The sequence below is a fragment of the Panthera tigris genome, chromosome E1, assembly GCF_018350195.1.
Source record: "Panthera tigris isolate Pti1 chromosome E1, P.tigris_Pti1_mat1.1, whole genome shotgun sequence".
Classification (NCBI taxonomy): domain Eukaryota; kingdom Metazoa; phylum Chordata; class Mammalia; order Carnivora; family Felidae; genus Panthera; species Panthera tigris.
Window position 1 is genome coordinate 36129024 of NC_056673.1, and position 25248 is coordinate 36154271.

The window sequence follows — 25248 nt, forward strand, 5'->3', positions numbered from 1 at the left end:
GGAAGAAAAGCCTCTGCGCCGGAAAGCGGGGGCCTTGTTTACCCAGTAGGGACAGGGGTGTGGGGCGGAGGCTGCGCGAAGCAGCGTCTCCACGGTCTCCGAACGCTGGGCTCCTGAGGGCTGTTTGAGTGCCAGAAAACAGAAAACCCAGTGGTTTGGATTATCCCGAACATGGACACCCTATCCTTACCAAGGGACACTCGGGCCAAGCCCAGGTGCCCAGACTCGAGGCCTGCCCGTCCTTGTAGGACCTGGATCTCTCTGGAAGCAGCCGAGGCCAAGGTGGCACTCCTCTCCTTGGCGGCCCGAGGGGGGCTCACGAAACGCTCTTCTCCTTCTGGTGGGCGGGAAACTGGTCACCAGCAGCCCTGCATCCACCCAGGTCACATAGGCGGGAGCTTCCAGCTTCCAGACGGTTCACTGAGCGCTTTCTTCCTCCCTGACGGTTCCAGACCCAGGGGAGAGGTGTGGTTGTCGAGGAGACCCACGCTCCCTTCACGCAAACCCTCCCACACCCACAGGCGCTTCCTCCTTCTGCCAAAACAAACTTTATTGCACCAAAAAGAAAAAAAAAAAAACAAAAAACTTCATTTATGTACAGTCAGATATAAAGACATCTCTTTGACTCCTGTGCATATATTTCCTCAACTCAAGATTAGGGCGTAAAAGTCGGGCCGGTATGCCAGACATGCTCTGCCCATGGCAGGGCCAAGGAGAGGATTGTCACTTGAAAGTGGGAACACTTAAAATGGATGACAGACGACCACTGGACCAACAGACCAAGGGCATTCTTCTAAGCCCTGCGCTAGCTCTGGGAATGGAAGAGGGAAATGGGAAGCAGGGTCCCTCTTTTGAGTCTCGTTAAGAGACTCGGCCTTCGGTATCCAAGATAAACTTCCGTTCCCCAAGCCCACGTCCTGTCCAGTTTCTCAGCTTCCTGCCCTCCCAAGTAGGACATTCTCCTTTGTGCCCGACCCCCCCACCCCCGAACTCCCCCAGGGAAGTCCCACCACGACCCCCAGGCAGCCGCCTCCACGGCAGCGGGCGGGGCAGGTACGCCGTCTCCTCTCCCTTCTCCCTTCCACGTGGCTGGATGCTGCCTGAGGCCCTGCGTCACATGGGTCACCGACACCCCACTGGGAGCCTTAACGGGAAGAATCCGGAAAATATGGGGCGAACACACCAAAAAGGGGAAGGCTGGATTCCCTCAACGCCCAGTACCACAGGGCACCTAAAGCCCATTTTTCCGAGCCAACCGGCTAAAGAATCACTGTAGCTAGATACAGACAGAGAAGCGACACAGCCAGGGGACACCCCTTAGAGCCAGCGGCAGAGCAGCCGGGAGGGAGAGGGAGGGGAGTGGCGAGAAGGGGAGCCCAGAGTCCCAGCCACCCCCCCCCCGCCCCCCCGCCATTGCCTACCTTGCTCCCCACAGGTTCCTGGGCATTGAAGTTGAGGCGGGGGGCGGGGGGCGGTGGCGCGGGAGGGGCTGGGGTGAAAATACACAAGGACAGCCAAACGGAAACGCAACAGGACGAGCATCAGTCTCCCCGCCGCACCCCGCCCTCAGAAGTGCCCTCGTCGTGGCTACTAGCCTTTTTGAAAATCTGTAAGAAACTATTCTATGTAGTGGCTCCAATCCCATATACACAGCAGCTGGCTGTGTGGGGAACTTCTCAAATCAGTGATTGCGGGAACAAAATCAGCCTCTCAGGGTGCCTGTGCGGGCTTTTAACCAAGACTCGGTTCGGTCCCGGGGCCAGTCCCCTTCTGTCTTCAATCCGGGAAGGGGCGCGGGAATGCGGGGCAGAGGAGAAAGGTGCTCAGGTGCTAGGTAAAGCTTACTGATCAGCAGCCTAGACTCCACCACTGTTCCTTCTCTTTGGTCTGTCTAGAACAGTGACTATAAATTAGGAAACACAAAATTATGCTGGCCCATGGGAAGTAGTGGGAGAAGAGAGGCAGGGGGGAAAAGGGCGCTGGGAAGCCCTGCTTCGAGACTGCAGACAGACAGACAGACAACCACCCAGACTGCGTAAGTGTCACAGACAGCCCCCCCCCTCCCCAAAGCTCCCTTCCAGATAACCCCATACGTCGCGTGGGCACACTCCCTCTTGGAATTACAGCCTGTCTCCCACCTATCCCTAAGGAGCCGGCCCCGTGGAGAGGTGTGTCGGTTGCCGTGTTTTTGCCAGGGGCCCTCGCCCCGGGTGTTCCTGCATAGGTACCTGGGCCCCTGCTATGGGATGAACATGGCCCCGGATGCTCGAGAGCCAGGGAGGTCAGATCAGGAACGGCCTCCCCGCTCCCACACCCTGGGATCCGAGCTTGCTCGGTTCTTGCCATCTTGCAGGATGACGTCACGTCTGGAGGGAGATACACACTGCCTCTCCGTCCCTGGGGTGGGGGGGAAGGGACTTTGCCGGGACTCTTGAGTGGGGGAAGGGGAGAAGGGAGCAGGGTCTAAACCCTCAGGCTCCCGTGCAGGTCTGTCTCTGTCCCAGACGAACTGCTATCAGAGTCCATTTCGGCGTTCTCATTATGGAGCCTCTCCAGCACTTTCTGACGAATCAGTCCCAGGCGCATCAAGAGGGACTGGTAGTCAAAGTGGCCACGCTTCTCTCCAAAAGGGTCCTGTGGGGGAAAGGAGACAAGCGGGATGGAAGATTCGAGTCTGGACAGCTCACCCTAGAGACAGCAGCTCCGGGCCCACGCGGGACGCCCGCTCCGCTTCGGAGTCCCGGGAGCGGAGGAGGGCGTCGCACCGACGGGGGCCAACAGCGGACGACATGACACAGGACTAGTTCAGGAACGTTATGGCAGGTGAACCACCCCAGACAGGTCCGGCTGGGGCCAACGTGAAAATGTACTTTTGTTCCCTGAAAGCAAGCCACTATGCGGGAGGTCAGAGGAAAGGCGAGGTAGATAAGGAACAGAAATTGAAGACCAGAACCGTAATCATGAAGCGTGCCTGGGTTGGTTTTCAATTCACTTCACAAAAACCACACGAGAGAAGAGTTATCCTCCTTTCCCACACTCAACAAAGGGGAACTTGCTTTTCCAACGTCACAGGCAGGTCGAGAACTCAGGAGCTCTGACTTCCAGATTAAGCACCCGTGCACTCTTCCACGGAGACCTGTCACCACCTTCCTGTCCAGGTTTCTGGGCATGACTCCAGGGCCACCCAGCTCAATCCTAGATCAAAGATCTCCAAACACTCTGCAGAGAGGGGTTCACGGTCCCGAGAGTCTCGAGAAGAACTATGGTTGGAGCGGAGGGCATAAACAAAAGGAATTTAAAATGCCACAGAGAGGACACGGCGGCCAAGCAGCGGGGCCGGGGTTCAGGCGAGGGGACCGCCTTCCTCGAGAGTCCCGAAAAGCCAGCCGGTTTTCCCCTCACATTCTGCTTCTCGCACATAAACGCCTTCCACACTCTTACCCACACGTCACCCTCAGGGTCAGGGGCCAGGGAACACAGATCACAGTCCCCGGGGCGCCAGCGCGTTGCCACTTACGAGGGTTACGCTCCGCCAGGGCTGGACGCCACACTCCCTCTGTGGCGGTCAATTTTTCAAATCTTCCCTTTTTCATCCCGGGCTCCAGAGCCACCCACTTCCCTCCTCCCCAGACGCTGCTCCTCCCTCTCCTTCTCTCATCACGAGTTATTTTTCCTCCACAGGGTGAACGATGGAAATGCTTTTAAATACCAGCACTAAGGGTTCCTGAAACCATGGGAGGAAGCACCTCCCATGTCCCCTAAAAAGGGGATTAGGAAACAAGTTAACCCTGAGCCGCCCCTGCCCTCTGAGGTTGTTTCGTTTTGTTTGTTCAAGTAATCTCTACACCCAACGCTGGGGCTCAAACTTCCAGCCCTGAGATCAAGAGTCGCACATCCTACCCACTGAGCCAGCCAGGCGCCCCTGCCCTGTGAGTCTGCACGTGGCAGGTGGGTGGAAAGTCCGTGAAGGAAGGAAAGGGACACCGCCATTTGTAAGCAGCAGCGGAGGAAAGAAGACATTCACCCCCGCGGCTGGTGGCGAGGACCGGGCGGGGGAAAAGGCTCAGAAAGAGCTGGGGAGGGACCTCAAGGACATGTCAGTCACTTACCCAAGTCAGCAGGATTCTAAAGCAAGACGGCCAGTAAATGACCCAAAAGACACAAGACCTGGTCCTCGGGAGAGCAGGAGTCTCGTCCTCTTAACAACCGGGTTTTTTAATATTTGAGACCATTTACAATTTGGTTTAGTAAGAATCTCCTCTTGAAAACAAGTCTAAACTCTGCATTCTTTTTTTTTTTTTTAAAGGAGTTTTAAAGTTTATTTTAAGAAAGAGAGAGAGCACGTGAGAGAGTGCACTTGAGAGGGAGGGCATGAGGAAGGGAGGGAGGGAGAGAGAGGGAGGGAATCCCAAGCGGGTTCCGCACTGTCAGCACTGAGCCTGACTCGGCGCTCGATCTCACTAACCCAGAGATCTTGACCTGAGCCGACGGAAGCCTAACCGGAAGCCTAACCGACTGAGCCACCCAGGCGCCCCTAAGCACTGCATTCTTATTGGAAGTGGAAAGTACGTTTCCCCGGTAGAGGCAGAGACTACACAAGGGCTTGCTATCTTTTGCCACGGGAACCCTCCAACCCACAGCGCCACACATCTGACGCTTCCCGCGGCCTCGTTCTCTGAGCACCCCTCTGACCTAGGGACCGAACTCCAATAGGGGATTCGCCCTTGTAATCGCGGAGATTCCCAGAAGGCCGAAAGCTCTCGCGTTTGAAAAGACTACTACGAAGGGAAGGCATTCCAGACGAGCAAGCAGGACGGTTCGGACTCTACTCGTGAGCGCCTCGTTTAGGCCAAGAACGGAGAAGCGATGCCGCGTGTCTCAGGCAAGGCAGTCTCCTCTCTGGGCCGCGGCCGCTCAAACCGGACCAAGCTGCTCTCGGCTCTGACTTCTGAGGGCTGCGGGCGCTATCCTTGCCGGGGCGGGGGGCTTACAGGGTCTGCGGGAAGGCGTCTGGAGTCAGTGGCAGGGGCTGCGTTACCTGCATAGTCTGGCCCTGAAGGTGCAGCCGATCTTTGCAAGCCACCTCATAGAAGTCGTAATACTCCAGGAAGGACTTCTCCATCACCCCTCTGGAAAAGAGGCAGAGAAGCTGACGTGAGGAACACGGCAGGGGAGGGCTCCCCCCTTCGTCATCTAGCCTCGCTGCCAAACCAAGTAAGAGTTCCCGAGCCCGGGTGTGGCATCCTACAGAAATCTTTCGGTGGCAAATGGAAAAAGGAACAGCCGACGGCCCGTGGCTGATTTCTCTCCTACCTTAGGGATGATTCAAGGAGAGTGACTGTTAATACTTTCCCAGCAGGCTCGGCACTCTCCCAGGAAAAGAGAAGCTCTCCGAACTTCCTCTCGAGTAACCCTCGGGCACGAGCCACATCTTTCCTTTTTCCGTATCTCCCCTGGTGCCCAACGCTGGATTCTGCCCCGAAGACTCTCAAAGGTACGAACCAGCTAAACCTCCAAAAACAATACCGAGTACCAAGTGGGTACTGACTCTCCTGACGCATACATACCGTAAAGGTTCAGGGCAGGGACACTTTCCTTCCATCATGTCGCAGACCGCCACTCTGATGGTCTCATGCCGAATACATTCATTGTAATTTTTGCTGTCTCCTGGATGCCTCTCCTGCAACGTTAACAGATACCAGAGTATCCAAGTACAAAATTTAGGCAAAGAGAAAAGTCAACAGGAGGAGACTTCACGATGAGCACGGGGCACGTGACCCACGCAGACGAATCCAGAGAACACCTTTCCGGCTGGGTGGCAGATCCTCGAAGAGCAACCAAGTTTTTATTTTTGGGACCATTCACCTCCCCCGCCACTCGGGCCGATACCCATCCTCCGTTACGGGTCACTCGACCTGTAAGCAGCAACCTAGGTCCGTCACCGTTTTCCTAAGGCTGAAACGAGAGGCCTCTGAGGTCGATTCTGTGGGAAAGAAGCACCGGGAGGGATGGTGGCGGGACAAAAAAGGCACACTTATCAGGAGTCTCAGTGAAGAACTCTATAGACACCAGGATGCTTCCCGGTTAACTCCTTTTCAGGTCTGCAGGGATCCCCCATCACTGCACCAACTGATATGAATCTATCGAAGGGGAACTTGAATCTTCCAAAAGAAAACCCCAACTTGGAGAAAGCCGGTACGAGCGCACGGGTATAAATGGAAGGGGGTACGGTTTTCCATCCTCGTAACTCTTCCTTTACTCTTCAACGCTCCTCCTGCCACCAGCCCGGCAATCAGAACCCTGGCCTCTGATTAAAAACCCAGCACTTCTTTCAACAAGAAAGAGATACACACCCTCGGCCCATTGCCACGGTTTCCAAAATGCACCACAGTGAGATCACGGGGGTGCCGTGGGGCGTGCTGAACGTTTTGAGGAGAGCCACAGTAGTCCCCACCTGTCAAACACCACGCAAACTACTAGCTGGCGCTCAGCGGGTCGGTTCTCTGAACCCCAAGCAGGCTCCACGCTGTCAGCACAGAGCCCGACGCGGGGCTCGAACTCACAAACCATGAGATCAGGAACCTGGGGCGAAATCGGGAGTCGGACACTTAACTGACTGAGCCACCCAGGCGTCCCCCCGCGGGTCAGTTCTTTTGTTACCCGCATTATGTTCTTTCTGGTGATACGTTATCTTTGGGACGCTGGACTGTCAGTGACTACTTTGATAAACAGCAAGTAGCACGTGAAAACGGCGGGGAAGACAAATGAGGACAGTGGACCTCATCTGATTCCGAGATCTTCAAAGTTGGGTGGGGCCCAACAAGGGTACTTACTCTTCCTGTCATTAAGCCATTTCAGTCACTTAAGAAAGAAGTTGCTTAGCCTTAAGACTTAAGAAATGGGGGCGCCTGGGTGGCTCAGTCGGTTAAGCATCCAGCTTTGGCTCAGGTCATGATCTCACGGTTTGTGGGTTTGAGCCCCACGTCGGGCTCTGTGCTGACAGCTCGGAGCCCGGAGCCTGCTTCGGATGCAGTGTCTCCCTCTCTCTCTGCCCCTCCCCGACTTGTGCTCTGTCTCTATCAAAAATAAACATATATAAAAAAAAAAAAGACTTAAGAAATGGATCAGCTGGGCACTTCCTTCCTTCTGGGGAGCTGTGAAAAAGCCACCTGGACACCAGGAGGCTGTGAAGTGAGAATGTTTCGGGGTATTAAGAATAAAAGTCACAGGATGCCTGGCTGGGTCGGTCAGCGGAGCGTGCGACTCTTGATCTCAAGGTTGTGAGTTCGAACCCCACAGTGGGTGCAGAGATTACTTAAAAATGAAATCTTAAAAAAAAAAAAAAGAAAAGAAAAGAATCAGTCACCTCTGTTAAATTTCCAAACAAGGAAAGACCTTAAAATCAGCTCCTTGGTTAGTGAGTAAGGCCCTTTTCCATTTCTACCGAAGCCTGAAATCAAATACACTGTTTGGAAAGGATGGTTGTGGGAATAACTTTTGTTCATTCTTAAAAGGTACTTCCCTTTGTTCCACATAGTTTAAAACTCAGTTAACTGTTTTAATCACCTAGACAGAATTATAATCTTTGGGGATTATCACTGGAACTCTTTTCTTGTACTCATGAGTAATCCTGGCAGGCAGTTTTAAACAATGGAAGAACGCTGGGTTCCAGGCAAATGCTGGGTTCTACCATGATCTGGGTGTCTTTGTGAAAGTTAATCAACCTCTCCACGTGACCAACACCTCATCTGACAGTGGGGATAACAACAGCTACCCCGAGTAGAGATTAAATGAGATACTATATATAAAAATTCGGCAGTAGCTGGCAAATTGCAAACCTTTGGAAAATACAACTTTCCTCTGCCTTCTCTTCGGTAGCATTGACTAAAATATTCTTTTTTTCCTTTTTTTTTTTTTAAGGTTTATTTATTTTGAGAGAGTGCGTGCGCGCACGAGTGGGGGAGGGGCAGAGCAAGAGAGGGAAAGAGAGACAAGAGAGAGAGAGGGAGGGAGGAAGGAAGGGAGGTGGGGTGGGGGAATCTCAGGCAGGCTCTGCACCGCACCGTCAAGGCGGAGCCTGATGCAGCCTGATGCGGGGCTTGAACCCACGAACCGTGAGATCACGACCCGAGCCAAAATCAAGAGTCGGGACGCTTAACCGACCGACCCCCCCCCCCCCCCCCGGCGTCCCTTGACCAAAAATGGTTGCCCTGGCTAATGAGTAGCTCCCGTGGTTCTTTAGCTAACAGCACTTGGTAACTCCGGGAGTAGGAGTCACCAGGAAGTACCGTAAGGGGGTACTGGAGAATGGACACGTGCAGAAGAACCCACCGGCTGCAAAACAGCCCCCAAAGCAGGCTTAGAATTAATTTCCGGATGACTCCACTCATTCCCACGTTGCAGAGTCACCCAAGTCACGTGGCAAGAACTTGACGGTGTTATCAGGGCTTACGAGGAAAAAAAATTCATTTTTAAGGAGCCCACGAACCAGCTCCCTTTTCCTCCTATGGTGACAAACAAATAGGACCCCGAAGCAGACCTCTCTGATCTCTTCAAACCCAGTATTCTGCCCACAGTTCCGCGCCCCGCCCCGGTCTTACCTGCTCAAAGCCAGGCTCATTGTGATAGGGGTTCTCAGTCATTAGGGACTGGATGGAGATGAGCACAGAGGAGATGCTCTGGGCTGGGCTCCAGGCAGGGCCGGTCCACGTACTGCAAAACACAGCAGAGGGGAGTAGCCGGGTGAGGCCAGCTCGAAGGCCGTCACCGAAAGACTAGCGCACCAGTACCCTGGGGCCTGGCCACACCACAGCACCATCAGTGACTCAACGTTTCTCTTTCACTATTAATGCTCTGGAATTTCCCAGCCTGTCTCACCCTCATTCACCAGAAGTCAGTCAACTGCCTAATCCTCTTATCAAGTGGGACAAAAGAAAAGAGGGTAAAGCAAGCAAGATAACTTTGAAGGGATTTTCATTGGCCTAAGAAAGAAACAGTAACCAGGGAAGGTTCCATTCATCAAAATGAAAGGAATAAGGTAAGAAAACAGCCTCAAAGGCAGTCTAAATGTTAACCTCTGTGGATCTCAGAGCTTCCTTATTTAAGGGTGGCGAAGGAGTCAGGAGGAGACAGAAGCGGAGAGACAGGCACAGAGGGGCCCGAAGCCATCTGATTAGAGGCCATGTTGGGGGGGGGGTGTTGATGATCAGGGATCCCGTTCTGGATCCAGCCCCCAGAGAGCGTCGAATTCTCTGAAGACTACAGAACGCTGCCAAAGGACAGGAAGGGGGTAAGGGGCATTTCTACACTGCAGAGGGTCTGAAATAATAGAGTTGCAAAGCATCCAGAACAAGACCGGTCCTCTCCTCCACATACGTGACTGCGTATCGGAGGAGGAAGGCAGCTTGGACATGACATTTCTTAGCTCAGCTGGCACCTGATCTGGAGGCCGAACACAACCTAAGCCAGGACAGGCTTGTTCAAGCTGACTGGCCAATCTTCTACCCTATGACGCTTCATGGGAAAAGTTCACAATGTCAAGGTAGCTTCTCCTTTTCTACCCCACCCATTTCTGCCACGTTCACCCTGCCATCTAACTTCCCCTGTTTCTACTGTGGGCTGTTGTTTGTTCAAAACAGTTTTATCCTGGCCTAGCGGAGAACTTCGTACAGAGACGCTGTCACGCACAAATGTCACACGGAAACAACGGAGTGCCTTCACCACTGTGGGCTATATATACCGCTATCCTACCAGCAGAGACAAAAACCCCGACGACATAAAAGATCTCTTTAAGGGCAGCCTCTTTTGAAGGACTTCCTCACTGCCACCATCACAGAACACGTCCCTGGATCTAAGAGATTTAAAAAAAAAAAAAAAAAAAGAAATCCTGATCTCCAGTTTGATTCAGCTGCCTTCTCCCCCACGCACACTGGGAAACATGCTGGACAAGACAGACATTGCTGGACAAGAGAGAAAACCGTACCGCCGGTTTGGGCAACTTTCCCAACTTCAACCTGTACTTGTTCTCTGCCCTAGGGAAATTCACCCACACGAGAAAGAGCTATCCAGAAGACATTAGAAGGTGTTTCCACTCTGAACTGGTAACCCCCAAAGGGCAATGAAAGGGAACGAGTGAGAACTGCACGGAGCAAAATCTCAGTAGCACCCAGACTCAAAATGTTCCTGGAGCTTGTTTCTGACCTGATGTGATTTCCAACCTCGTTTTTCATTCAGCTGTTAACATATCAGAATCGTGTTCATCACTACCACCGCCTCCAAAGCCACTCACTGAGAGACTCAGAAACGAGACACCCACAACCTTACATGGCATAGACCCGCGGCCTTTCTCAACCCGTTCGGGAGAGAGGTTAAGCCCTGAGGCCCTAAGGGAGTGGTTCTCAGGCTGGACTGCGCCAGACATCGCCTGGAGGGCTTGGAAGACACGGACTGCTGGGCCCTACCCCTGGAGTTTCTGATGTGCTAAGTCTAGGGTGGAACCCCAGAATCTGCAGGGCTACAAGTTCCCAGGTGCCGCTGGCGCTCAGGGAGAAATCGCTTCGCTGAAGCATCCGTTGTGGGTCATAAATTAACTTCTCTCTTTTGCACCTAGAATGATATACGGTTGTGTACCATCCTGGGGAAAAATGAGGAAACGGTCACTCCAGTCATTTGCTGTGTTCCGTGCTTCAGGCGAGGAACCCTGGTTGATACAGGCTGGCCTGCAGGAATTATTTGCTAACAACCAACTTGGCCACTTAGAAGTCTCCTCTTACCCTAGAATACTCAAGCAGACTTTCCCATTGCGGTAGAAGTTGGGGTTAAACCTCACTGTGTTATTGCCCGTTGTCATCAGTTTGACCCGAGGTGGGTGGATGGGATAGTCGGGCGGACACCGAAACACGAACAGGAAGAAACCCCCTTCATAAGGAGTGTCAAATGGGCCTGTGATCAATGCATGAATCTGCAAAATAAAACCCCATCTCAAAATTGTGAGGTGATGTCCCATCCCAACCCCTCCTGGCTTCCACTCGCTACCCACACCAGAGGCAGGACCTTCATCTGGTATTCCATCCTCCATATCCTCACCGTGCAGCCCGAACAGCCTGTCCTCACTCATACCGAGAAGTTATGTCTGGAATTCTGAGAAATCCCACTCCGGTGGAGGGGCGCCTTACTCAGGGATTACGGTTCTAAGGTTAGAGCCCAAGGTGGAGATCGAATCGCGTCAAAATCACCCTCCCTCGAGGGTCCCTTAAAACTCCCTCGCGGCGTGCTTTTTTGTTTGGGCCTCCCTGATCAGTGTTAGATATACAAATGAAGATGGAACACCGCTGTGGAGTTAAAGTTGGCATGTGTAAAATATTATCCTAGCGTGTTTGATTTTAAGAAACGAATGCATGTTTTCACGGGAGTCCGTCCGTTTGGATCTGCGTAGGTTAAACATGCCTACGAGGCAACTCCACCCTGTTTACGTGGTACAAAGCTGGGCGTGGGGGGTGTAAGATGAATGGAAAAGAGCAGAGGGATTGGTGGCCACAGCACCAGTGGCAGTCACAGCGCAGAGCTGAGGGCTGTGACGGAGGCCGAGGGTGTCTGCTTCCTCCGCATGGGATCAAACCGACTGTGGAGGATGTGGCTCAGGCAGCCTCCAGCTGGGTCAAAGACACACAGAGTAACGGGGAAAACTCAGGGTCCATTTGGAGCCATCAGACCATCCCCAGAAATTTCCCCGATACTGTAGGTTAGTTTAAAAAGGAAAAAAAAAAAAAATCGGCAGCACTTAAAACAGAACGCTAAACTCTTTTCCTCCGGCCACAATCACTGAACGAGCTTTCCTCTCCTGAAAGGAGGAAAAGGTGAACGGACCCCGTTATATTTCTGTTTCTACAAAGGCTCCTAGGCATTTAGGTTTGCTCAGAATTTTAACAGCAAGACGAAAGAGGCCCTGCAATCCAATGCCTCAGTCCCAACTCTGCGCGGGTGGCACCCCGGATTATCTTTTTGCCCTCAGTCATTTGGAATAACAAGCTCAAATGGCATCAACATGACATCAGTTCTGGGACCCGGGGGACTGGCATAGGAACAGGGACACTTGACTGAGGACAAGATGTCCCAGGAAAAACATTTCCAACCACATAAAAAGAAAAAAAATCAATTTACAGGGAAACCTATTCAAAACAAAAAAATAGATATACCAACACTAGAACGTCTGAACTTTTAACTGTAAGGGAATGTGAAACTATGGAGAGTTTCCTCGATTTAGGAAATCTGATTTCTTCACAACATCAGATCAAGTGAACATTGACTCCCCGGGGTAGAGCACTCAATGACAGAGAGGCCTGGGTATCCACGCCAAGGGAATTTAAGCTTCCTCCATGTTTATGTGGAGGACAAGACAGGAACGGTCTTTGGGATGGAACGGATATTCGACAGTAACCAGTAAGGACAGGAGCCTGAACAAGGCCCTTTAAGCATAAACTGCTTACTCAGGCTCGCCCCATCCCAACCTTCTCCACATCTGATTTACAGCACCCTACTTAAAAGCCAAGAGTGGCAGGATGGGGAAGAACTGGGTAGTTAAAAGGAACAGGGTGATCATATCATTTATCAGCCAAACTGGAGCATTTTTGAGAGTGAAAGAGTGTCCTGACAATAGTCAGGCTGGGACAAGAGGCATCAACAGGGATTTTCCAAGCCAGACCGACTGGCACCCAAATAAAAGACACCTGTTCAAGTCTCTGCTCCACCTCACCGGGTGACCTTGGGCAAGCCACGGACTCTCTTGGGATCTCGATTTATTCATTTCTGTAATCAGAGGTGTGGGCTGGATACTCTTTTAGGCTCTTCCAACTTTCTGGGCCCAATTTCCCAGTAGCCCCCGACCCCTTCCGAGTTACATACCTTAGTCATGTCAACAGTATCAGGAACAACGAACATTCCTGGAGGAGGCTCCTTATAAATGGACATGATATCCCTGTATAACACCAAGAGGAGGTGGGGAAGGGAGTGAGGGAAAGGAGAAAAAAGGGGAATCCCTTGAGCAGAACAGTTGTTATCACCTCAATGAGGCCAGGGTTCGAGAAAGTGGTGCTTGGTACCACAAATGTCTGCACTGTCTCGCTGGCTGAGAAACCTCAGCTGAGTACTCGTCAGGCAAGCAGAGAGCGGAATTATTATCAAAAGGGCATTGTTTCCTCAGGGGGAGGGGGAAAAAAAAATCAGAGATCCCAATGGCATCAGATGTCACCCTGGAAAAGCCACATCCCATTTACTCTCTCTTCCTCCCACAGGGCAATTCATTCACTCCCCACCTCCGAGATTCCCAGGTACTACCGCTGAATGCTAAATGAAGAGTGCTCAGTAGCTGGGAAGACATCACCAACTCCACTAAGAAACGAATGCTGTAAACCATACAGCGGACCGTTGTTGGCAAGGGGATTGTAGGAAGCAAGTGAGCTAGCGAGGGGCAGTAATGGTCTGCCTGCCCAGGAGTCCAAGGCGGGGGGGGGGGGGATCTCTTCAGACTGGAGGTGGGTGGAACGGGAGGGGGAGGAGGACCCTCTGAAATAGCCGAGAATCTCACACCGGGAAGGAGAGAAGGACACGCAGCGGCTGCTGTAGACGGGAGGATTTGTAGGGTGGATTGCACAACCTAGAACGCATCAGCCGTCAGCAAGGGTCTAAAGGACATTCTAGGTGGGAAAAGCCTGGGGACTTGCTAGGGTACATAGGGACATCAAGGGCAAACAAGTGACAGAGCAGAGGGGAAACAGTACTGGCGCAACTCACAGGTAAGTCGGGGATGGAAGACTGTACAGGAGTAGAGAGGGGGGTGCTGAGGTTCTGAAGTTAGAGGTGGCAACCCGGATGGAGCTGGCATGGCACTGGGCCAGACACTTCACACACAGCGGGCTGCTCAATTTTATCACCACCTTGAAAGGTAGGTAGAGACACGGGAAGGGACTCCGAGCGTGGGGGATGGGACTACCCAGGGGAGGATGGCTGCAGTGGGGGGTACGGGGAGAGGAAGAGGCTGGTCATCAAGAAACAGGTCTCAGGATCAGAAGCGGCTAAAAAGCATTACTCTTTTCCTATGCAGTAAACACTACGCCAAGCATTTTTGCAAAAAAACATTATCTATTAAATGATAGGATCTGAGGTCAGTCACCCAAGAAATAGGCACAGAAAGGACTTGGGCCTTTGTTCCTATATTTGAGCAGGGTGGATTTGCTTCGGAAAAGTAAACCAGATGACCCAGAGGGAAAAACACAAGAAAGTCCTGAGTGGGATATTACAAGCCAGAGTGAGACTCGGGTGGGGGGAGAAAGCGTGCGTTTCCTGGAACAGGTGTGAGAGCGGACAGCTTCGGGGTTCTGCAGAAGTGATTCAAGGGGAGACTGCGGGTACGTGAGGGAAGCGATCCAGACTTGGGGAGAGGGTCTGAAGAGATGGGGAATAAAAAGAAAGGTTGGCCTCGAGTCTGAAGCCAAGGAAAGCAAGCCGTGTTACAAACGGGGCTCCGGAGGAGACGACGCGGGGGTGGGGGGGGGGACGATGGGTGGGGCCTCCGGGCAGCATCTAGCGAGGCTGGGGTGGGGAAGGGGGGAGAGAGGCGGCGCGGAAGACGGGAGGGGGTGTTGCTGAAGCGCGAAAGGGTCGGGTTTCGGGCGGGAGGTATGGGGGAGGGTATGGGGCACCGAGACGAAGGGCTCAAGGGAGGGAGCCGAGGGGCGGGGTCGGACCTGGGCACTCGAGGAGGGGTTTGGTACGTGTGGAGCTGCGGGCGGGGGAAGAGGGGACTTGGATCGCGACGTTCCGGGCTGGCAAGACGTGGGCCTTGGAGCTGGGCCGCCGCGAGGGAAGCGCGGAGGCAGCGGGCGGCGGGGCGGGGGGGGGGGGGTAGTGGGTAAAAGCGGGGGCGGGGAAGGTCGAGCCCCGGAGCTCGGGGCTGGGGGAGGAAAAACCCCGGCTCACCGCTTGATCCGAAGTAGACACTGCGGCGCGGTTCGCTCGCCGTCCCAGTCGGAGCTGAGTGTGGGGTCCCAGTGGCTAAGCAGCGCGGCCCCGTGGGCAGCGGCCGAGGGCGGGAGCCCGGGCAGCGGAGCCAGGCCGCTCCCCGGCCCCCCGGCCCCGCCCGCCGCCGCCGCCGCCGCCCACACATCCGGCAGGAAAGGCGGCCCGAACCCGCTGCCGCTAACGCCAACAACACCGGCGACGCCGCTCGCCCCGGGGCCTGCCGCCCCGGCGCCCGCCGTCGCCGTCGCCGCCTCCTCAGTTGGACTCTCCGCCATCGCTGCTTCGCTTCCGGGACTGCTCGGCAGCACGTCCGCCGACCAGAGCGGCCGCTGCTCCCTCCCGCTCCCGCACCACCGAGAGCCGGGCCAGAGTGTCCCCACCCTCCGCTTCCACAGCCCGGGCGGCGCTGGCTCCGCCCACCCCCGCCCGACCAGCGAGAGGCGTTCTGCAAGAGCGTCCACCCACGGTCCTCCAGGGCGAGAGGGGGTGGGAGCGAGCCGGCTCCGCCAGGGCTACGGGCCTGCGTCGGTCCCCCGCTTTGTGGGAGGAGGATCTGAGGCGTGCCGGGACGTCGAGGTGCGGCCGAGAGCCCAGTGCCGTGGAATATTTTATTTTCAAGTGTGATAAGAGGAGGAAGGAAGGATCCTCTCCCCACCCTTAGCGGGAGCGACCCTCGGTTGTGTCCGTGGGATAGAATTGGGGATCCAGCTTCCTTGGGGGAGCGTCGAGTAGATGAGCCGACTTGCTGCGGGCTCTTTTACTGTCTGAAAACCTCTAATTTATCCTTGCTCCCCGCACCTTCACCCACGGAGGGCAGGCTGCCATTGCCCCCGGCGTGCAACAGGACCAAGAGGAAGGAATCCGAGCCTGCGAGTGAAAAACTCCCGCATTTGAGTGTATCCAATATACATTTATGGAGGGGCTACTAAATGCCAGGCACTGTTGCTAGGCGTTGCCATAGGAATAACGAAACAGACCTAGAGAAGCTTGGTAAAAGGAAGAAAAATCAGGCCTCCTGACTCCAAGCTCGTGTCTGTTTTTTGTTTTTTTTTTTCTTTCTTCCCACAAGTCCTTGAATACACAGGAATCCAGGGACTGTGAGTTTCAATTCTGGGAGGCTTCCTCAAGACCCCTGAGACATGTAAGGTGAAAGACCATACTATGGGCTAAGAAAAACAGAAGCCTTCTAAAAAAAGCTTTCCCTTGTCTCCCTGGCAAGAACACAGGCTCATAGTCTTATCGGGACACCCTTGGCCAGATGTGTTTCAGAATTTAGAGTAACGCTCCCAGGAAGGTCTGGAGCAGCACCCAGTAACAACATTGGTATTTCGACAGCAAAGTGTATGAATATTCATACAAGCCAAACAACTAGCCGCACTCTATTATATTTAGCCGCCCGGCTTGTTTTTTAGAAGAGAAGTCCAGTTTTCACTGTGTCGTGAATTTTCCAGTAAGGGACCATGGACTTGCATGATAATGGGGAACATTTATTGAGGCTCGACGTTTGTTTCTTTAGCTGACATTTATTGAGTGCTTAATATGTGCCAAGTACTTTGTATACCTTGTCTTATTTATTCCTTTCAACGACTCTATGAAGTACTATTATTAGTCCCTTCTGATAGATGGAAAAACAGAGGCTTACAGAGGTTCTGTCACTTCACACAAGTCACGCTGAGAGCAAGCAACAGATTTGGGGCTGTAAGCCAAATCTGTCTGACTCCAGAGAAAAAGTTTTTTTGTTTTGGTTTTTTTTTTTTAATGTATTTATTTTGAGAGAGAGAGAGAGAGAGAGAGAGAGAGAGAGTGTGTGTGTGTGTGTGTGTGTGTGTGTGCGCGCACGCGTGTGAGAGTGGGGGAGGGCCAGAGAGAGAATCCCAAGCAGGCTCTACCCGAGTGGAGCCCCGGGCAAGGCTTGAACCCATGAACCGTGAGATCGTGATGTGAGCTGAAATCAAGAGTCACCCAACTGAGCCCCCCAGCTGCCCCTCCAGAGAAAAAGTTCTAACCACTGTGTGCATCTATTGCCTATTCGGATTATGTTTTATTCATGTTTGGAGGATTCTGGAATTTTGTTTGGGTATTGTTTATTTAGGAAGATGGTCAAAAGTCGACTCGCTGATAATCTCACACCAAGAAAAACAATACTCCATTACTCCACGGCTCCAGACTGCAGAGGCCCGAAGTCGGCCCACGGGGTGAGAGGGTTCCTCGGTGTGGTCCCCTCCTTACTACTGGACTGTTGTTTTCAATGGACACAAAACATTTACCTTAGATCCAGAGGAAAGAGAGCCCAGCTCTTCATCTGTACCTCTCTGCACATATCCTCTTTTGAGTCTATTTCTGCATCCAGAGGATGGTGAGGATTCCTACCTCTCAGAGCTTTTCTGAGGATGATGTGTGACAATCCCAGAAATGTTTTGTAGAGTGGCAAGCACCGTCCAAATAATTAGCCTCCCATTTGCCCATGTACCGTCTCTCCTCCAGGCCTTTGCTCATATTTTTTCTTTTTTCAAAAATTTTTTAATGTTTGCTTATTTTGAGAGACAGAGAGACAGAGCTTGAGAAGGGAAGGGCCAGAGAGAGAGGGAGACCCAGAATCCGAAGCAGGCTCCGGGCTCCAAGCTGTCAGCGGCACAGCCCGATGTGGGGCTCGAACTCACGAACCGCGAGATCGTGACCTGAGCCGAAGCCGGACGCTTCACTGACTGAACCACCCAGGCGCCCCTTTGCTCATATTTTCTCTATCTGGAATACTCTTCCCCTCTACTCTACCAGGGGAAATCCTAGTTTTTGAAACTCTGAGCCTCTGTTCCTCATCAGTCATATTGGTAACATGACAGTAGCTATAATAAAGCAGAGATGATGTGATGATGTGAGAATGAATGTGCACCATACCTGGCCGAAGTGAATGTTCAATAATTATTAACTCTTAGTCTTACTCATCTTCGAGGCAGGTTGGAATACTACGTTCTCTGCCAAACCTTACCACCTCCAGGCGTATTATTATTACTATTAACTAGTCATTTACAATTACTCCATCCTCGGGAGTAATTCATGCCTTTATTATAGCACCTACTTTTTACTTTAGTGGTTTGGTTACTCATCTGTCTAGCTACTGCATATGACATAATCGAGGGCAGAAAACATGGGGCACCCATCCTGTATCTCTAGGAACTGACATTCAGTGACTGCTGCAGACCCGGGGACAGAGAGGAAATGAGGCCACGGTAGCCAGTTGGCCTCCCCCACCGGCCATGAATGATCTCTAGAATTCTCCCTCCTTCCGCCGCCCCCCCCTCCATTTTCTTTCCAAGGGGCTGGGCCAAGCTTGCACAATGAATCTTCAAGTCAAGGCCTGACCGGGCTGTAGAGCATGGCAGCTGCTTAAAGGACCAGCTCACCACTTACCAGGGGAACTCCAGGAAGCCTCTAAGCTGGGGACGAGAAGGGCCAGGAAGAGGTGAGCAGAATGTTTCAAGCTGGCATTACTTCGTCCAGTGTTGACCGGCTTGTAAGAAAACACCTGGCGGCTTTTCTGGCAACGTGGCTAGAGGGCAGGAGTGTGCCTTCTGAAGCCTCTCCCATGTCCTCTGGGGACAGATGACCAACTAAGCGATCTTCCCACCTGAATTTGGATCCAAGCACTGGAGAGTGCCCTGCACTGAGCCATCTCTTAGTGCGACAAAGGTTGGTAGCACCTTGCTCATGACCTCAAGGCAAGTGTCCTCCCCCAAGGACAGAGGCCAGCGAGTGTCCTAGAGTTCAGGTCACTCCACCCTGTCTAAAAAAGCTAAATCACGAAGATCCTTCTCCTCCCTTCCCCAAAGTCCTGTGCCCCTCCGGAGCAGTCCTTTCCCTACAGGGCCCCCGGCCTTTGGTCTTGGGCTCGATGCCAGGGATAGATTAAGAGCTCCCATCCAGGTCATAAACCCTGGACTAAAAGGAAAACTCAGAACTTGGACTGGAGGTTTGAGGCTTCTGAGTAATAATAGCTATATTAAATTGTTTTTTGTATGTGTTTACTTGTATTAGCCCACGTGGTTGTCCCAACCACCATGAATTGTCCTCATCCCCATTTTAGAGATGAGGAAACTGAGTCTCAGGGGAGTGAACCACCCAGTTAGGAAGTGGCAGGGATGGCGTTTGCACTCCCCTCTGAGTCCCAAATCCATGCTGAACTCTTAAGGTAGTGGTCACTACCTCTCTTGAGAATATAATGAATATAATGAACATAATGGGTCCTCTCTCAATACACCTCTGTGTCTACTTACCAATATTTTGCACTAAGCAAAATGGTTCCGCCCACGGACCATAGACTAAAGAATCTCATTGGTAATGGACTGACTAGCCTTGCTACAGGCGGGGGAGCATTCTCCCCTGATTCTCTAGGGTTCCACGGGTCCACCAACTACCTTCTCAACTTGGCTGATTTAGACTCGTAAGTCCAGTGATTCCAAGGCTGTTTGGAGCCCGATGACCAAGGTAAATTCCCGCCAGCCCCTTGGCAAAAACTATCTTCCCTGGAGGCCACGCCTTGATTACCATTAGAGGGTAGCGACCTGGGAAGGATGCCAGCCTGACATCCCAAAGGGTTACTCGTTCCGTTTTCATAACATTACCAGTTAATCCATTGCTCCCTTGGGGACACCTCGGCGGCCAGTTCGACCTTAGTTCCATTCCTTGTCTTTTGCCTGGAGGTTCCTGGGCTCCGCTTCAGGGTCTGTCACTGGCTTGCTGTGGACAACCTTGAGAGAGTTACTTAAGGTAAAGAGGCTAAGAGGACCAAAGCAGGACAACCCACCACAACAATGAATTGTCTGGCCCCAGACGTGCCAAGGTTGAGAAACCCTGTGGCAGCCGACCATCGCTTGTTGAATGAATCTTAGAGGGGCCTGGACTGGAATCCATGGCCTGCTGTGTGTGATACGGAGCACGTCGGTGAACTTCTGTGAAGCTTAGAGGAATCAGCACAGTGCTAAGAGCCTGGGTCCTGGAATTTGAATTCCGGCTTCACTGATCAGCTGCGTGACTTACACAGGTCCCCACACCTGCCTTTCTTTTTCCTTACCCACCAAATGACTTATTTCGTAGGGATGTTGGAAGCCATTCACAGAAAGTGCTTAGCACTATGCCAGACATACAGGTCCTCAAACGTTAGCTGATGTTATTACAACACTAGCTTCCTTGCTTTTCCTCGTCTATAGCACGCGGCTTTCATACCCAGGTATTCAACGTGCAGTACCGTTTACTGTTCACGGTCCTGCAATACTGTTCATGGTTTAAGGACTCTCTTCAGGCCCCAAACTCCTTAAGGGCAGGACCTTAGATTTCCTTGCCTTCCCCGGGACAACTAGCAGGGTGTTTATTTACCACTTGAGGATTGTTCTCTGCATATCAATTCAATCCATTCTTAATTTTTTTTTTTTTAACGTTTATTTATTTTTGAGACAGAGAGAGACAGAGCATGAACAGGGGAGGGGCAGAGAGAGAGGGAGACACAGAATCCGAAACAGGCTCCAGGCTCTGAGCTGTCAGCACAGAGCCCGACGCGGGGCTCGAACTCACGGACCACGAGATCGTGACCTGAGCCGAAGTTGGCCACTTAACCGACTGAGCCACCCAGGCGCCGCACAATTCAATCCATTCTTATTAAACTCAGTTTTTGGTCTTTAACCCTCTTTGCTAGCTGCCCTTCAGCTAAGAAGGTGTTCTTGACGTTAATTAGGGATATTCTTGGTTTCACTGTCTCCCCAAGTTGTGAGTTAAGTTGAGGGATAGGGTTTTCACAAGCGGACCCCACTTTTACTCCTTTAGAAGCCATCCAATTGGAGACAAAGCGTGGTACATTTTGTTCGGGCTGTAGCTAATGGAAGCAGCAGCTATGGACTTACCAGCTGGGCCGTCAGCCCCGCGTTAGCCAAGCTGGGGAAGCCTGCTGGGCACAGGCTGAGATAAAGATGGGCACAAGGCTCTCTAACCAATTCGTTAGTTGGTTCAACCAAAAACCAACCAACCAACCAAAAAAAAAAAAAAAAAAAAAAAACCCAACAAAACCAAACAACAAACAAAAAAAAAAACCTCACCCTTCTTACCCCTCCCAAGGCTAAGATCGTAAATTCTCCAAGAAAAGGGACTGTACCTCCCAGAACGTTCAGACACTCAAAGGAAGGCTAATTGAGAATGAAAATGAAACGTACAAGTGGGGCTAAACGCAGCCAGGAGGCCCCCCTCCATTTCTTTCCAACGGGCCTCTGTAACTTCTTTGGGACGGTTTCCCTGTCCGTGCCACCTTCATCGTGTGACCACAGTGAAAACAGACGGGACAACACAGGCAGTTAAAGGGTTAAAGGCCTGAGGTGGGCTCCCCAGTTCTTCCACTGACCAGCTCTGTCACACTGGACGCGCGTTACGCTGTGCTTCCCTAAGCCTCGGTCCCCTCGTGTGCCCAACAGGTATAACCACTGTACCTAGAATTCTAGGGTGGCTGACACACACGTAAAACACTTGGATGAGACCTTGGTGCAAATTAGGCCCCTCAAAAGGGTGACCTGTTGTTGTATTAAATTTGAAGGGAAAAACAAGCACCAATCACTCAGGCAAGTCCGTGCTCCCTCCGGGGAGCGAAGGGAACCCTCCATGTTCTTACATCACTGCAGTGCTATTTCTCAGCCCTGGGGAGTTCCAAACCACCAACTGGTGACCCGCTCCCGCTCCCCTGTCCCTCCTTTCCACCAAGCCCCTCCCCCCCCCCGCCCCAGGGGCAAAGGAGAGAGGCGCAGGCATATGGGTTTACAGAAACGTTGTGTTTAATGGTAAAGCTTAGCACACTCCAGCACCAGGCACGGCCTGAAGTCCAAGCAGCAGGGACGGGTGGGCGACCCTCGTGGAACCTCACATGGCGAAGAGGATGAGGAAGGCGACCATCAAACAGAAGAGCCCCATGGCCTCAGACAGGGCAAAGCCCAGAATGGCATAGGAGAAGAGTTGCTGCTTGAGAGACGGGTTCCTGCCAGGGACAAGAGATCGATGCCAGCCAAGGGGAGAGGAAGAGGGGAGGGAGAGAGGACACACGTCAGTTAGGTGACTGGGGGCTGCTGAAACTGGGAAAGGGCCTAGCCTGTCTATATCCTGGGGATCTGGACAGGGAAGCAGCGTGCCAACAAGGTTAAGTTTAAATGACTCAGGCTGGAAATGCATTTAAATTCTGATTCAAAGATCCCTGGAGAGAACAGGAGGTCGATGAAATCCCCCCCAAGCTAGTGGGAGCTCCCGCTGAGGCCTCCCCCAGACAGGGTGGCATTTATGTTAGGAGATGCTCTAGGCCACCCCCCATCTTACCTGGCATAGCCAATGATCAGGCTGCCAAACACTGTTCCGATGCCAGCCCCTGAGCCAGCCACACCAACTGTGGCAGCCCCGGCGCCAATAAACTTGGCTGCTGTGTCAATGTCCCGGGAGACGACACTGGTCTGGAACTCCCGCCGGGCCACCTGGAGCGGGGAGCTGCGGTAGGACGGCTAGAGGGGCAAGTCGGGAAGGAGAGGTAGTGAGCCCTAAGGACAGGTGGCTGACTCCATCCCAACCCGACCTACCGGGGCCCCGAAACCGTTGGCAAACTGCCTGGCAGGTAGGTTGCAGGGCATGCCGGGAATTAGTCTCGGGGCCCATTTTCAGACCAGGGGCCAGGGAGACCTCACTTTTGCAAACTTCTCACCTCCGGTGCTCTCACCTTGGGGCACTTAGAACTGTTAAGGCACCATGGGTTGTCTGTCCTCCCCCTTTGGCCCGCAGTCCACTATCTTGAAGAACCCCTCTCTGGAGAAATTAATTATTTCCCAAGATTTTATTTTATTTATTTTTTTTAATGTTTATTTATTTTTGAGACAGAGAGAGACACAGCATGAGCAGGGAAGGGGCAGAGAGAGAGGGAGACACAGAATGTGAAGCAGGCTCCAGGCTCTGAGCTATCAGCACAGAGCCCAACGCGGGGCTCGAGCTCACAAACTGTGAGATCATGACCTGAGCCGAAGTCAGACGCTTAACCGACTGAGCCACCCAGGTGCCCCTCCCAAGATTTTATTTTTAAGTAATCTCTACACCCGTGGTAGGGACGTTGTCAAACGTACAACCCTGTGATAAAGAGTCACATGCTCCACCGTCTGAGCCAGCCAGGTGCCCCTGGGCAAATTTATAAGAGGGCCCATATTCCTTTACCTGTTTAGATGGGATCTCTGACCTACTCAAGAAGGATGCAGACACAGGCCGGATGAGATCCCTGGTACAACAGCGGATCTGTAAAGTGAAAGACACATGCTCCAGATCAAGCAAGGGGTACAGAAAAACCCACACGCCGAACTTCTGTCAAAAACAACTACAAGTACCAACAGGAAAGAAGCCCAATATATTTCAAGGTCAATTAATGTATTCCTGTTCCTACCGGATAGGCCTGCACCAGAGACCGCTGCCCTGAGACCCAGGTGTAGTTGGCGGTGGCAACTTTCCCATTTAAAAGCAGGTACCAAAGTTCACTTCCATGGGCACAGCCCTTGTCGGTATGTCAGAAGGGAACAAGAACCCACACTAACATCAAACCGGGTAGGAGGGTTTGGAGCCAGATCACCAATGAATCAGAAGGGGGAAATCTTACTTTGTTGAAGTGTACTCACTGTTACACTCCCTGAATGGACTGGGCCAGTAAGCCTGGTGAGGCTCCTGAAACAACAACCATCTAAGCAGAGCCCTCTGTAACGTGGCTTTCTTGAAATATTTCCGTGGAAGGCAGTGGTTCTCAAACATGGCTGAACATGAGAATCACCTGGGGAGTTCTAAAAAATACAGATGCATGGATTCCACCACCATAGGGTGTAGCCTGGCCATTAGGATTTTTTTAAAGCTCCCCAGATGATTCCAACACGCAGCCGAGGTTGAGAATGACCGCCTCCGTGGGCTATCCGGCTATGGCCAAGCCAGAATGGGGGTAAAGGTCATATCCAGACTCCGATCACATTCCAAAGCCAAGAAAGCTTGGTGTACACGTCTCAATAAACAGGGGTTAACTGCATCACTACGGCCTCCCCAGAGAGCCAACATCATCAGGATGTCAAGCTCCTCTCAGTTCATTCATTAAACATCGATGGCTCCCACATCGGGCACTACAGATCACACCGGAGCCGCAGCTTACCAGAGCAGAAGGAATGAGTAGTGCCCCGGTGGTCTGCATTTTCTCACTCTGCAGAGGAAAAAAAGATTCATTGACAACCTAGTCGTTTGCTTATAGTGGCGCCCTTCGGTCGTCTCCTACACCCCGCCCGTCCTCCCTGGACCACGTTGTTCCTTGCACCGTGCCCCAGATGAGGAGGGCATTAGAGGTCAGAGGATAGCGCGAAAGGATCTGCAAAGGAAGGTCACGGAGATCTTCGGTAGAGGAAAAAGGCCCGAACCCCAGGAAGGAAATGTTGCTAAAGAGGATGGTCTCCCGGGAAGACTTTTGGAGGCAGCTACTGGGTAGGTGCCGTGCAGAGTCTTGCCCATTTTACACAGCTGTCCTCGGCCCGCCTTAGTGGGGACAGTTAATCGCTCATTACCGTTGGGAATTAACATTAATAGTTAAGGATATAGACGCCCATCGCTTCTCCCGGCCGTGGGGGCAAACGCCCTTTCGCACAGCCCAGCCCACACCCCTGCCAATCGCTGGCTTCCGGCCCCAAGTCACCTGCACTCCCACTGCCCCGCTGCCCCTGCTCGGACCACAGCGCTTGCCCCGCTCAAGGTGACTGACTCACCTCCCAGCTTTAGCTCTAGGTCTCAGCGTCCAGCTCCCCCACCCACGTGTCCCGAGGTCCCACCACTCTCATTGGCCGCAATCCCCCCGCATCCCTATTGGCTAGCGTCCTCAAGTCCTCCTTTCTTATTGGCTTTCCGCAGCTTCTTCCTCTCTCTCCACAGGAGCTTCGTGGCAGTTCCCGCCTCCATGCGGGTGAAGGCGGGGTTTTCCTCCGAGATCTGGCTTCCGATTGGTCGATCCCCGAAATGCTCAACCATAGAGTCGGCGGGCTCAGAGGTTCCATAACCTCCCTCACAAAATGGCGGCCAAGGTGGAAGCTGCAGAAAAAGGCGTGGGAGAGATGACCGGGCGTCTTACGCAGTTAGACACATGACCTTGGACCTGAGCCTTCATTCGGGCGCTTGGGCCTTGAGGCGCATTGTATGTCGGGATTTGTAGTTCAGTCCGAG

At 52.7% G+C, this 25248-nt stretch overlaps 2 protein-coding genes across 3 annotated transcripts; both read right to left on the reverse strand.

The window, feature by feature from the left end:
* Window positions 1-549: 549 nt before the first annotated feature.
* Window positions 550-15405, reverse strand: UBE2Z (ubiquitin conjugating enzyme E2 Z). Its single transcript, XM_042965844.1, has 7 exons — window positions 14974-15405; window positions 12901-12973; window positions 10773-10960; window positions 8601-8712; window positions 5568-5680; window positions 5039-5129; window positions 550-2634 (listed from the first exon to the last, which is right to left on the reverse strand). The coding sequence occupies exons 1-7, from the start codon at window positions 15288-15290 to the stop codon at window positions 2464-2466; spliced, it is 1065 nt and encodes a 354-aa protein (XP_042821778.1). The 5' UTR covers window positions 15291-15405; the 3' UTR covers window positions 550-2463.
* A 6394-nt stretch (window positions 15406-21799) lies between these two features.
* ATP5MC1 (ATP synthase membrane subunit c locus 1) lies at window positions 21800-24890 on the reverse strand. 2 transcript variants are annotated; one of them, XM_007085722.3, is made up of 5 exons: window positions 24798-24890; window positions 24197-24244; window positions 23230-23307; window positions 22354-22532; window positions 21800-22021 (listed from the first exon to the last, which is right to left on the reverse strand). In XM_007085722.3, exons 2-5 carry the CDS (start codon window positions 24233-24235, stop codon window positions 21907-21909), a joined length of 411 nt encoding a protein of 136 aa, XP_007085784.1. In that variant the 5' UTR covers window positions 24236-24244; window positions 24798-24890; the 3' UTR covers window positions 21800-21906. The 2 variants fall into 2 exon arrangements, with proteins under 2 accessions (XP_007085784.1, XP_007085783.1); XM_007085721.3 differs by having other exon boundaries at window positions 24728-24805.
* Window positions 24891-25248: the final 358 nt, after the last annotated feature.

What these genes read in the sequence shown, in the direction of transcription:
- UBE2Z (XM_042965844.1), bottom strand. Translation starts at nt 15,290, where the DNA reads ATGGCGGAGAGTCCAACTGAGGAGGCGGCGACGGCGACGGCGGGCGCC. An exon ending in TGTCTACTTCGGATCAAGCG is followed by an intron (nt 12,974 to 14,973) that starts GTGAGCCGGGGT and finishes GGTGTTATACAG; the next exon opens with GGATATCATGTCCATTTATA. An exon ending in CCCTGCCCTGAACCTTTACG is followed by an intron (nt 5,130 to 5,567) that starts GTATGTATGCGT and finishes CCTCTTTTCCAG; the next exon opens with AGGGGTGATGGAGAAGTCCT.
- ATP5MC1 (XM_007085722.3), bottom strand. Translation starts at nt 24,235, where the DNA reads ATGCAGACCACCGGGGCACTACTCATTCCTTCTGCTCTG. An exon ending in TACTCATTCCTTCTGCTCTG is followed by an intron (nt 23,308 to 24,196) that starts GTAAGCTGCGGC and finishes TTCACTTTACAG; the next exon opens with ATCCGCTGTTGTACCAGGGA. An exon ending in CAGAGATCCCATCTAAACAG is followed by an intron (nt 22,533 to 23,229) that starts GTAAAGGAATAT and finishes TTGCCCCTCTAG; the next exon opens with CCGTCCTACCGCAGCTCCCC.